The sequence below is a fragment of the Motacilla alba genome, chromosome 8 (assembly GCF_015832195.1).
Source record: "Motacilla alba alba isolate MOTALB_02 chromosome 8, Motacilla_alba_V1.0_pri, whole genome shotgun sequence".
In the NCBI taxonomy this organism is placed as follows: Eukaryota; Metazoa; Chordata; class Aves; order Passeriformes; family Motacillidae; genus Motacilla; species Motacilla alba.
The window spans coordinates 961,144-973,735 of NC_052023.1; the positions used below are offsets into that span (position 1 = coordinate 961,144).

The 12,592-nt window shown below is 56.3% G+C and overlaps 1 protein-coding gene across 1 annotated transcript; it reads left to right on the forward strand.

Annotated features, from left to right (window-relative positions):
• The first annotated feature begins 2,869 nt into the window (after positions 1 to 2,869).
• Positions 2,870 to 12,486, forward strand: LOC119703957 (cystathionine gamma-lyase-like). Its single transcript, XM_038144495.1, has 12 exons — positions 2,870 to 3,075; positions 4,651 to 4,732; positions 5,294 to 5,389; positions 6,283 to 6,392; positions 7,067 to 7,198; positions 8,372 to 8,429; positions 8,715 to 8,792; positions 9,369 to 9,521; positions 9,707 to 9,828; positions 10,271 to 10,323; positions 11,356 to 11,494; positions 11,910 to 12,486. The coding sequence occupies exons 1-12, from the start codon at positions 2,914 to 2,916 to the stop codon at positions 11,916 to 11,918; spliced, it is 1,194 nt and encodes a 397-aa protein (XP_038000423.1). The 5' UTR covers positions 2,870 to 2,913; the 3' UTR covers positions 11,919 to 12,486.
• The last annotated feature ends 106 nt before the right edge of the window (positions 12,487 to 12,592 follow it).

The following is a 12,592-nucleotide window of genomic DNA, read 5'->3' on the forward strand; positions in this document are numbered from 1 at the left end:
ACGGGATCCATCCCAAAGGGCACATCCTGAGGGACGGGATCCATCCCAACAGGCACATCCTGAGGGACAGGATCCATCCCAAAGGGCACATCCTGAGGGACAGGATCCATCCCAAAGGGAACATCCTGAGGGACAGGATCCATCCCAAAGGGCACATCCTGAGGGACAGGATCCATCCCAGTGGGCACACCCTGAGGGCCGGGCAGGATCAGGGATCCATCCCAAAGGGCACATCCCAAGGGGCCGGGACAGGGAGACTTCACGACTCTCTAATCAGCTGTTCCAGTGTTCTCCACCCTCCATGGAAAGTTCTTTGGGAAATGATGGGACCTGGACAAGTGTTCCTCAAAGGGAAAACCGGGACAGTCCCCCTGTCGTGGTGCGAGCCCTTGTAGGTGCAGTGTCAGCTCAGAAAGGACCTGTCTGGGTTGGAGCTTCCCAATTTCCCACTGCACCTCCCGCTCCTGGGCCAGTTCTGCAAGTTTCTGCTTCCAATATGGGATGAGTAATTGTAAAAATGATGATGTCCCAAATTCCTGGTGAATTGGATTTTTTAACAATTCTCCCAGGGAAAGCAACCCCTAAGCTGCCAGCGAGACCAGACCTGCTGTGATAACAGAATTGCCTTCCTGGCGACCTTGTCTTTCCCCAGTTCACATCATCTCCCTCATCCCAAGTGACCAGGAAGAATTCTAGGCAGATTTAGGAATTCCTGTGCCTGCTGTCCCCAGCGGCTTCCCACACAGCTTTTTACAGTCCTAATACAGAATTTGAAGTAATTCTAGGGGAACAAAAAAAACCCCAACGATTTGCTTTTGCTCCATACTCCAGCAGTCTTTCCAATGAGATTTTTCTGTCTCTCCTTGTTTTCTGAGGAAAGTCGAACCCCTTTGCGGGCAGAATGTGAGAGGCTGGTGCTGTGAGCAGTTCCGATGTCTCCTGTTCTCCCGTGCTGGAAACACGCACAGAGCAAGGCTGGTCTTGTGGAATGGAGGGATTGGCTCGGGTTTTAGCTGATGTTGGAAGCTTCACGCTGCATTTTTAATTACTAGAGGCATGAAGTCACTGTTTACCAGCTTATTATGGACTCCCTTATTCACCCCAGAAATGGAACCAAGGCATTACTCATGGGAAGGGATCTGGGAAAACTGGTGTTTGTGGGGAATCCCAACTGTGGGACTACTTTACACTCACAAATTCTTGAGAATGTTTTTTTTTTTTTGTCTGCCTATCAACAGAACTTTCCTACAGCAAGCAGATTTATCAACACAGGATGTATTTCCTCCCTCCTAAATCCCAGGTTCCTGCTTGTATGTGAGGCTGGGGCATGGTCCTGCACACATTCAGAGGTTTGCTCTTCATACATCCAGCTTTGCTGAGATTTTGTCCATATTTTTGTTTAAAGAAAATGTTCCCTTACAAAATCTAATATATAAACCATTCATCAGTGGCCTTCAGCACGCGTGTGTCCTTTGTCCTCAGATATCAAAGTGCTGTTCCATGGACGTCAGTCCACAGAGGATAACCTTGGCACGGAGACCCAGTGAATTAATTTTTAATCACAGAATCCCAGGATGGGTACGGCTGAAGGGACCACAGGGGCTCCTCTGGAGCCACCATCCCAGAGCACAGGACTGTGTCCCAATGGTTCTGGAATGTCCCCAGAGAGGAGAGTCCCCAGCCCCTCTGCACCATCTGCTCAGGCTGGGCACTGCCAGGGCAGGAGCTCTGCCCCCTGTGCCGGGGCAATTGCCGGGATCAGCCCCTGCCTGTGGCTCTGCTGCCATCGGGGCCTGGAGCACAGCCTGGGCCTGCTCTGACCTCCTGCACCCAGGGACACACAGGGACACACAGGGACAGACTGGGACACACAGGGACAGACTGGGACAGACTGGGACACACAGGGACACACAGGGACACACAGGGACAGACTGGGACACACAGGGACAGACTGGGACGGACTGGGACACACAGGGACACACAGGGACAGACTGGGACAGACTGGGACACACAGGGACACACAGGGACACCCAGCAACAAACTGGGACACACAGGGACAGCCAGGAACAGACTGGGACACCCAGGGCTAAAGCCCCTCTCTGCCGGGGCTCCTCTCCAGGCTGAGCAGCCGCAGCTCCCTCAGCCTTTCCTGGGCACCGAGATGCTCCAGGCCCTTGCTCAGCTCCAGGAGCTCCTGTCCCTGCTGTGCTGAGGATCCAGAGCTGGACACGGCAGCCAGAGGTGCCTCCAGGGCTGGGCACAGGGGCAGGATCACCCCTGAGCTGCTGGGAATGCTCTTCCCAAAGCACCCCAGGATCCCACTGGGCACTGCTGGCCGGGCACAGCTCAGTGTCCCTCAGGATCCCACTGGGCACTGCTGGCCAGGGACAGCTCAGTGTCCCTCAGGATCCCACTGGGCACTGCTGGCCGGGCACAGCTCAGTGTCCCTCAGGATCCCACTGGGCACTGCTGGCCGGGGACAGCTCAGTGTCCCTCAGGATCCCCCGGGTCCTTGCCCCAGAGCTGCTCCAGCAGGTCCCCCCAGCCTGTGCCGCGCTGGGGTTATTCCCAGGTGCCGAGGCGCTGCAGGCGGCGCTGCCGGGCAGTCAGCACTCTGCTCCCCTGCGGATCGTTCCGTGCTGCCGGATCGCTCCCGGTTCCTCCGGGAAAGGTTCCCCGGATCCCGGGAGGGCTCCCCGGGAGCGGCCCCTCAGGCGCGGCGCGCGGCGCCCCCCAGCGGGCGGGCCCCGCCCCGCCGGCAGCCAATGGGAGGGCGCGAGGGCCCCGCCCGGCCGGCGCCGCAGCCAATGAGAAGGCGCGAGGGCCCCGCCCGGCCGGCGCCGCAGCCAATGAGGAGGCCCCGCCCCGCCGAGCCCCCGGAGCGCTGCGGGCCGGTCCCTCAGAGCCGCGGCCATGGCAGACGAGGGGACGCAGGGGTTCCTGCCGCCCTTCAAGCATTTCGCCACCAGCGCCATCCACTCCGGCCAGGAGCCCGAGCAGTGGCGCTCCGGGGCCGTGGTGCCGCCCATCTCGCTCTCCACCACCTTCAAGCAGCGGGCGCCCGGCGAGCACGCGGTGAGTGCGGCCGCCACCTGGTCGCTGAGTCACCCGCAGCGACACCGAGCCCCACTCCGGGCTTGGGCACATCCGGGAGGCCACGAGCATCCGGCGTGTCCCGGCCGGGGGAGCGGGAGGCGGCAGCTCCGGGGCGGGGCAGGGAGCTCCCGGCGCGGGTGTTTCCCCCCGTGGCAGCTGCCGGGCAAACGCGAGCATCCCGCCGGGCCGGGAGCGGGGCTCTCGCCCGGGGAGGCGGTGCGGTCTCCTCACGGGGACACCGCGGAGCCGCCGGCCCGCGGCCCCGTGCCCTGTGCTCCGGGACGGCCCCGCTGAGCAGCGATGGGAGCGGAGGAGCCGCTGTGCTCCCTGCCGGCCTGAGCAGCCTGGGGCTCGCTGTTCCCGCTGCGGGCGGCGATCCGCAGCGCTTGGGATGAGGCTGGGATGAGGCTGGGATGAGGTTGGGATGAGGTTGGGATGATTCCCGTGTGAAAGGGAGCGGGGAGCCCCCAGTGCCCCCGGGCTCGCAGGAATGCTGCTCCAGGGGCTGCCCGGAGCCGGAAATACGGGAGGCTCTCCCGGCCCTGCACCCGCCCCAGGGCCCGGGCAGAATCCCTGTTCCACCGCACACACTTTGTGTAAGAGCCTGCTTCGGTCTTCCTTCCAAACCGAGGGAATATTTCCTAAGGATTTTGTGGATGCCCTGTAGAGAGTGCTGGAAAGTTTTGACGGGACGTGGCACAAAGCTGCCACTCCTAAATCAGCACCTGCTCCAAACTCGCGCTGTGCTGGTCGGGCAGGAGGAATTTGCCTTGTGATTCCTCATTCCACACAGAATCCCAGCTGTGCTGAGGAGGCCCTCAGGAGGAGTCACGCTGCTGTATCCACATCCTGATGACAGGATCCATGCTCTTGCCGGGAGCTCTGCCAGAGCGATCTGCAGGATTCCTGACTATGAGGAAGTTGACATTAAAGAGAAATCCTAAAAGCAGGCAAATCCCAGGGTGCTCAGCAGGTTCTCTTGGTAACAACTGCATCTGTGCATGCATGAGTGATATTTTCCTCATTACATTTCCCCAGAATTTGCATAAGAGCTGTGGCACTAGGAAACATGTGGGTTGTCAAGAACTGCCCTGTGGGTGTGATAGAGATGGACACACGTTTTTCCTGAGAATTCCCTCCAGAGAGGCTGAGGAGTGTCCCTCACTGGAGATACCCAGAGCTGTCTGGACACCATCCCGTGCCCTGTGCTCCGGGACGGCCCCGCTGAGCAGGGAGTGGGAGCAGGGCACCCTCATGCTCCCTTCCAGCCTGACCCGGCCTGGCATTCTGAGGATGGTTGGGCTGTGCTGCCCGAGCCTTTTCTCCCACAGGTGGATGTCTGGGAGAAGCAGGAGAATGTGGCTCCTTGCCCCAGTGCACCCCAGGCCCCTTTCTCTGGCAGGGATGCCCAGCTGCATGTTGTGCCAGGACACTCCTGCTGCTCTGGGAGGAGCTGGGTGCCCTCAGCCAGGGCTCTTTAAGGAACCTAGAACTGCTGTTATCCCAGACTTTCCCAGTGCTCTCTCTGATGTTTGTTTCCTATTCCCACTCCAGGGTTATGATTACATCCGGTCTGGGAACCCCACTCGGGATTGCCTGGAAAAGGCCGTGGCCGCCCTCGATGGAGCCAAATACAGTGAGCACCTCATGGGCTGGACTCTGGGGCTGGAGCAGCCTGGGACAGGGGGAGGTGTCCCTGCCCATGGCAGGGGGTGGCACGGGGTGGGCTTTGGGGTCCCTCCATCCCAAACCATTCCATGATTCTGGGACCACGGCTCTGGCTGTTGGCCGTGGGCAGGAGCAGCTCCAAGGTGGGGAAGAGCCCAGCACTTGTGGTTCAGGAATGTCCAGCTCCATCCCTGGGTTTGTCTCCTGCTTCCTCGCTGTGGCTGCTGCCCGGGCTGAGCTGCATCCATCCTTGTGCAGCAGCCCTGGAGGCAGGGGGAGCAGGCAGCCCCTGGTCCCAGTCTGTTCCCAGTCCATTCCCAGTCCATTCCCAGTGTGTCCTAGTCTGTCCCAGTGTGTCCCAGTGTCCATGCTGGTTCCATGCTGTGCACATCCATCTCCTGCTTTCACTGGCTCCACGCTCCCAGTGAGGCAGTGACAGAACAGGTTCATTTCAGAGGCAAAGTGAGGAGGGCCAAGGCAAGTCTGACTTGTTGTGTCACATCAAACACTGATGATCCTTTCTCCTCAGGCTTGGCTTATTCCTCTGGCTTAGCAGCTCTTTTGAACGTCTGTCACCTGCTGAAGACAGGGGACACAGTTATCTGCATGGATGATGTCTATGGAGGTGGGTACAGTATTCTGTGGCTTCAGCCTTCTCTGTGCAGGGGATCCAACCCCTGGTTTGTCTGTGGCTCTCAGGAGCTCTGAATTTCCCATGCAGGACCTCACTGCTCTTTGAAGGCTGTTTGTATCAGTCCCTCTTCCTCCCAGCTCCCCAGTGGCAGAGTGCACCCAGCTCTGCCAGATCCTTCTCTGAGCAGGGTGAGCTCCCTCCAGTTCTGGGAACTTCCCCTGCTCCTTGAAGCCTCAGCCTGGGCAGGTTTCTGCAGGGCTGAAGGTCATTGCTGCTCCTCTGGCTTGGTTTGCTACAAGGAAAGGGTTTCTCCCAAAAGAACCTCCCAGACATCACTCAGAGGTTCCCTTCAGCTCACAGAATGCACCTCCACGTTCCCTCCCTTCCTGCTCAGGTGGAGAGCTGAGTCCCTGGGGATCACCTTGGCAGAAGGGCCCAATCAATGAATTTTTAATCCAGGCAGAGTTTCCTGGCAGTGAGTGCTGCACTCCATTGCTCAGCTGCTGCTGCTGGATTCTTTGAATCTTCCCAGGGAAAGGCTTCAAAGACAGGAAGGAATCATTTTTATTGGAGTGATGGGGAACCGTAGCTGGAGTCTTCCCCTTGGTTCTTCTTGTGTGTTTAATTTCCTGATCATGAACCCCACACTGATTTCAAGTACTTCCTAAATCACTCTGATCCCATATTCCCATTGTTACTGTTTCATGATCATTAAATCTGCAACAGTCTTTAAACTTTGTATGAATAAAGAAAATATAAATGTGCCATTGATGGTGTGCAGCATAAAGCTGTGCCCTCCTGGCTGTCCCTGCATGATGCAGGAGGCTGGAGAGCAGGGAGTGAAAGGAAGTTGTTTCATTTTGTGATTTTTTTGGTTTTTTAAGGCACAAACAGGTATTTCCAGAAAGTAGCCTCAGAAAATAATTTGAAAGTGGTTTTTGTTGACTGCACAAAGCCAAAATGCCTGGAAGCTGCAATGACACCAGAGACCAAGGTAGGGGAGAGGGAAATGGATTTTGAAGGGATGTTAAATTGTTTTATCCTTGCTCCTGTTGGGTTTGGGGTGTGTTGAGCTGAGGGGGGCAGCTTGGGGCACAGCTGGCTCCACCCTATCCCCCTGTGCTGCCTCATGGAAAGCATCCCGAGAAGGGCAGAGAGCCCTGGAGAGAGGAGGGAACAGGGAAAAGGTGAGGGAGAGCAGAGAGCCCTGGAGAGAGGAGGGAACAGGGAAAAGGTGAGGGAGAGCAGAGAGCCCTGGAGAGAGGAGGGAACAGGGAAAAGGTGAGGGAGAGCAGAGAGCCCTGGAGAGAGGAGGGAACAGGGAAAAGGTGAGGGAGAGCAGCGGCAGCGCGGAGCCGGGGCTGCTCCGGGCGCTGCTGGGTGCTCCAGGGGCAGGGAGCTCTGCTGGGAAGGCTTTGGGAAAGGCTCTGTCCTGCCTGGGTGAGGCTCCTCCAGCTGGGGTGCACTGGGATGGCACAAGCCCAGCTGGAGGGAAACCTCCCTGAACTTGGAGGAAGCAGCTGGAGCCTCCCCTGGCTCTGGCGGGGCCACGGCCCATCCCCAGGGCACAAAGCCTCAGGGAGCTGCCAGCGCTGAGCACCCGGAGCCCCTGGGACTCAGCCCAGCCCTGGGAGCTCTCTGACCTGCAGGTTTTTTGGGTTTGTGCAGCTGGTTTGGCTCGAGACCCCCACGAACCCCACGCTGAAGGTGATCGACATCAGAGCCTGCGCAGACATCGTGCGCAGGCACCCGGGGGTGCTGCTGGCCGTGGACAACAGCTTCATGTCTGCCTACTTCCAGGTGTGTCACCTGCCCCGGGGCAGGTGCATTGGGAAAGGGATGGGAAAGGCATTAGATCAGATCTGTTTCCCAGGAGGCCAAGCTAAGCCCTGGTGTCGTAGGTTTAGTCACCCTTTTTGCAGAGTGCAAAGTGCCTGGTTTGGTTCAGGGTACTGTGACCTTGCTGAATTAAGAGAACTCTGCAGAAAGTGTTAATGCTTAGCTCAAGCAGCTCTGCAGTTGGTCTGGGACATAGCAGAGGCTTGGGGATTTGCCCTACAATATGTTATTCACTTCAGAATTCCCAGTTTCCTCCAGAAAGGGCTGTGTGGAAGAACACAGGGTGCTGGTTGATGTGTCTGGAGCAGCCTGGTCTGGAGGGAAAGCCAGTGCTAATGATTAATTGTTGGGAGCAGTAGGTGAGGTACCACACTTGGCTAAAAAAAAGAAGAATTTTATAGTGATCTGTCCATCAATTTTGAGTGTAAAAGGCCTTTTCCATGATGGCTCTGGCTGGGCATCTCCACATTCCCTGGCTGGGAGTCTGCATTTAATGTGGCAGCAGCAGTTTTTGCATCTGCCTGCTTTGTTAAGTTTTAACAGTGATGCCCCTCACTCCTTAGAATGTGTTGGTACCATGTGCAAAGTCCCTTAATTAGTGATTGATTAAAAATCTGGCACTGCTCAGCACCTCTTGCCCATCCTCAGGAGGCTCCTGGGCAGAGAGCTGGGAGCTGAGGGGAGAGAGAGCTGCCAAAGGAACCTCCTTCCCTCATGTTCTCAGCTCCTCCAGAGCAGGATCTGCAACACCTGGAAAGCAAAGCAACTCTTCTGCTTTGCAGTTTGAGTCCTTCACTTCCCATGGAAATGCACTTTATGGGGTCAGTGCCATGGCTTGTCCCTGCCTGGGGAACTAGTTTTCCCCAGCTCTGCACTGTGTGTTGGATGTGCTCAATGTCTTCTCTCCCTGGAGCCTGTGGGAGTTGGAGCAGTGCTTTTAAATCCCATTTTCTGTGCTTACCTTGAATTCAGAGTGCCTCCCTGTACTGCTGCTTTTAGCAGGTGTTCTACTGTCATCCTCAGGTCTTTGTGTTTGTTTGTCCCCTTGTTTATCCTGTGTGAGCTCAGAGCCCTTTGGAATGGCTGGGAATGAACCCAAACTTGAATGATGATGTTATTTTCCTTTCCTTTCAGCGTCCTTTGTCCCTTGGGGCTGACATTTGTGTGTCTTCTGCAACCAAGTACATGAATGGTGAGTGTGAGAGTTCAGCACATCCTGTGGGCAGGGATGGAGGGAGACTGGGAAGGAATTCCAGGCTGGGAAGGTGGGGAGGCCCCAGGATCCCTGGCAGTGCCCAAGGCCAGGTTGGACACTGGGGCTGGAGCAGCCTGGCATGGTGGGAGGTGTCCCAGGGGTTTTATTGACCCTTGGGGCTGGAGCAGCCTGGGATGGTGGGAGGTGTCCCAGGGGTTTTATTGACCCTTGTGGCAGGACCCTGGAGTGGCTGATCCCATTCTTGTCCCCTGTCCTTTGTAGGGCACAGTGATGTCCTCATGGGCCTGGTCTCTGTAAACAGGGATGATCTCTATGAGAGGCTGAAATTCCTGCAGAACTGTAAGTCCAGACATGGAATTTGTGGCAGGAATGCTGTTCACATCCACAGCTCCTGCTGGGGAGGGTGGGCAGGCACACAAGTGGGAAATCTGCCTGGAATGTAAATTAACAGAGCTGGGAAAGCTCAATAAAAAGGGAGAGACGTTGATCTCCCCTTCCCAAGCACTTCAGGAGGGCACTGGGGCCCATCCTGGAACCACTGAGGAGCCACCTGCAGTTTGGGGGGTTGAAACTCCCTCACCCATCAGGTGTGCCAGGGTTTTCTTGCCTCGGATGATTCCAGCAATTTTCCTTCCTCTTGTCAGGAGTAAATTCCTGTCCAGGGCTGTGCCCTCTGCACTGAGGGTGCCCTGTGCCCAATGAGTGTAATCCTTGAGGCCTGAGCCTGTTAATTGGGCTCGTTAATTGGCTGCCCAGTGTGGGAGATGAGGAACAGAGATTGCCTCGGGTGTCTCCACTTGTTCCAACCTCAGAAATGCTGGAGGTGAGGATGTGTTTGGCTTTGCTGAATGCAGAACACCAATGTTGCTGTGGAATTCTGTGGAATTCTGTGGAATTCTGTTCCCATTCCCACAGCCCTGGGAGCTGTCCCCTCCCCCTTTGACTGCTTCCTCTGCAACCGTGGGCTCAAGACTCTGCACATCCGGATGAAGCTGCACTTCAAGAACGGCCTGGCTGTGGCCAAGTTCCTGGAAAACCATCCCAGAGTGGAGAAGGTCATTTACCCAGGTGGGTGGGCAGGGATTTGGGAGCATCCAGGGCAGGGACTGGGGAGCATCCCATGCAGGGGTTGGGGAGCATCCAGGGCAGGTATTGGGAGCTGTGGTGCCTCGTGATTGGGGCTGGGTGAGGCTGAGCTGCCCCAGCTCTGCACTGGAGTTCACTGGGAATTCTCCCAACTCTCTCCATTCCAGGGCTGCCTTCCCATCCCCAGCACGAGCTGGTGAAGAAGCAGTGCACAGGCTGTCCTGGGATGGTCACCTTCTACATCAAAGGGAACGTCAAAAATGCCTCTGCCTTTCTCAAGAACCTGAAGGTAGAGACAATGAAGTCACCCTCAGAGGGAGCTGAATGTGCCCTGCTGAGGGGAGGGTGAAGGGGCTTTTCTTGCCAAGTCCTTTGGCTGTGCCCCACTGTAAATCAGGGATAATTGTCCATGGGGATAATGAGAGGGAGCAAAGGGAGCCCTCAGCCCTCAGGAGTGTTTGTTTGTTTGCTTGCTCCCAGGGTGAGGCGTGTCCAGCTCAGCCCAGGAGCTGCTGCTGGCCAAGGGCTTTCTGCAGGGCTGGGCAGCTGGGGCTGGTGCAGCTCTGCTGGAATATTGCAGAGTGCCCTGAGCAGGGACAGGCACTGAGGGAGCCCCTGGCTCTGGGAATGCTTGTGCTGGTCTTTGGCCAGGTGTTCACTGTGCCTGTGCCCAGGAGGTGTTTGTGTCCTGAGCCCACTCCTGTAACGACTCCTTTCCCTTTCTCCCACAGGTGTTTTCCTTGGCTGAGAGCCTGGGTGGCTTCGAGAGCCTGGCAGAGCATCCGTAAGTTCATCCTCCCATCCTCAGAGCCTCAAAAAGCTGCAGAGCACCGCACAATTCCCACAGTTTCCCAGCCCCCAGAGCTGTTTTGCTGTTTTGCCTTTACCTAAACTCAGGGGCTGTTGTGCAGCACAAAGCCAGGGGAGACTCCAGAGGGAGGGAATTCTGTGGGAGGGCAGAGACAGAGGAATTTTGCCTGGAGGGTGAGGCACAGTTGGTGTCCATGCAGACAATCCCAGGAGCTGCAGAGTGTTGGGATGAGGAGCAGCTGGGATTGAGCAATGCCCTGCTCCCTGCTCACACAAGGGGCAGGTCACTGTGTGCACCCAGCTGCCTCTGCTCCCTGGCAGGGCCTCCTGGGGCCTTTTAGACTGCTCCAAACAGCATCTTCATGGAATTGCATGGTTTCACTCGGAGCCAACTTGCTTTTTGAAAAGGCACATGGAAATTAGTGACTCTATTTAAATGTTAAGTCATTTCACTCACTGATTTCACAGCAAATCTTGACCCCCTCCAGCACTGAAAGGAGCTGGTGCCAGGGGCTGAGCACATGGGGAACCCCTTCTTGCCTGTGTGCTCTGTAGCTGGAGAGAATAAACCCTGCAGAGTCCCTTGGGGCAGTCTGAGAAGGGATCTGAGAATCCAGAAATGAAACCAGGAGATTTGATTCTGGAGGTTGCACATTGCCCACGTGCAGAGCTCACAGAGCTTCTGTAGAACAACAGAACAGCTCTGGAAGGAGGAGGAGAAGCATTTTCTCCTTTGTCAGGTCCAGGATTTTAAATATCTGCTTCTTGTTAATGACTTGTGTCTGGGAAATACGAGCTGGAGACGCAATTCCCTGACTTGTCAGCATTCCCACCATTTCCAGGAACTGCTGCCAGAGCTCTTTGCAGCGCTGGGGTCACACAGGTGGCACAGAGGAGGTGTCAGATCCTGCTGCATTTCAGGGGTGCTGGCAGGGAACCAGCAGGGCTGCTTTTACCAATGCAAGTACAAAACTCTTGGGATAAAGGCTCCTTTTCATCCCTGCAGGGGAATCATGACCCACGCCTCAGTGCCTGAGGAGGAAAGGAAAGCTCTGGGAATCACAGACACCTTGATCCGCCTCTCGGTGGGGCTGGAGGATGAGGAGGATTTGCTGGCAGACCTGGACCAGGCCCTGAAGGCTGCGGTGAGTGGGGAGTTCCCCTCCAAAAATCATCCCCACCCAGCCTTTCCCAGGGGCTGAGCCCTCAGCTCCTTCCTGATGGACCCTGGGCTGTGGAGGGAAAGGTTCCCTGTGTGCAGCCTGCTCAGGCACAGTCCCATGGATTCAGGAGCCCTTGGGGTGCCCCAGGCACAGTTATCCATGGATTCAGGAGCCCTTGGGGTGCCCCAGGCACAGTTCCCATGGATTCAGGAGCCCTTGGGGTGCCCCAGGCACAGTTCCCTGGATTCAGGAGCCCTTGGGGTGCCCCAGGCACAGTTTCCCCATGGATTCAGGAGAATCAAATGCTAAAATGTGACTTTAATTCATGAAAAGGAAATAAAAATGTGTGGTTGACAGAGGGGCAGAGCACAATGATCCCTCCCTTTCCTTCCTGCAGTTTGCATAAACCTTGAGGGTCAGGAAGGACCTTGGAACTGGACATGGCTGTGGACGAGGACATGGAAAACCAAACCACTCTTGCTTTGCCTTTGGGAATTGCAGCCGGGGCTCCTGGGACTCTCCCTGCTGCTGCTGGGCTGCTCTCCCTGGCTGTGCACGGTGTGCTGGGCACAGCCTGGGCTCTCCTGCCCGTGCCCGGAGCCAGGAGCTGTGCGGGAGCAGCCGTGGGCACCCCGGGAATGTGACCCCAGTTCTCCCAGCAGAGCTCAGTGCTCCTCCTGCTGCTGCAGGGTTTGGGCACAGGGGCTGCTTCCTCCTGCTGCTCTCAGGTCATTCTCTTCTCACCCCCTCAGCTCAGCTCAAAAACTTGATTGACCTCAGATTTATTTTAATTAACTTAGAAATTTGCCTAAGAGCTTTTTCTTCTCTTGGTGTTTTATTGAAGATGAAGTAGAATCAAACACCTCGTAAATAATAACTTTCTAAAACGGAGTCTTTGTCTCTTTTAAGAAAAAAACCATGTGCTGTGGGAATGATTGGAATAATTTTAATTAAAACACTCTTTTCCTCTCCTTTCTTGTGTTTCCATGTGCACGTGCTCCTTGTGTTCAAAATCAGGGGATGGAGTGACCCTGGAGCTGTTGGGATTTTCCTGTGGGAAGGCAGGAGGGGATGGAGCTG

Excerpts from the sequence above, each read along its gene's own strand:
- LOC119703957 (XM_038144495.1), top strand. The coding sequence starts at position 2,914 with ATGGCAGACGAGGGGACGCAGGGGTTCCTGCCGCCCTTCAAGCATTTC. Across the intron at positions 3,076-4,650 it reads GGGCGCCCGGCGAGCACGCG|GGTTATGATTACATCCGGTC; the intron begins GTGAGTGCGGCC and ends TTCCCACTCCAG. Across the intron at positions 10,324-11,355 it reads GAGAGCCTGGCAGAGCATCC|GGGAATCATGACCCACGCCT; the intron begins GTAAGTTCATCC and ends TCATCCCTGCAG.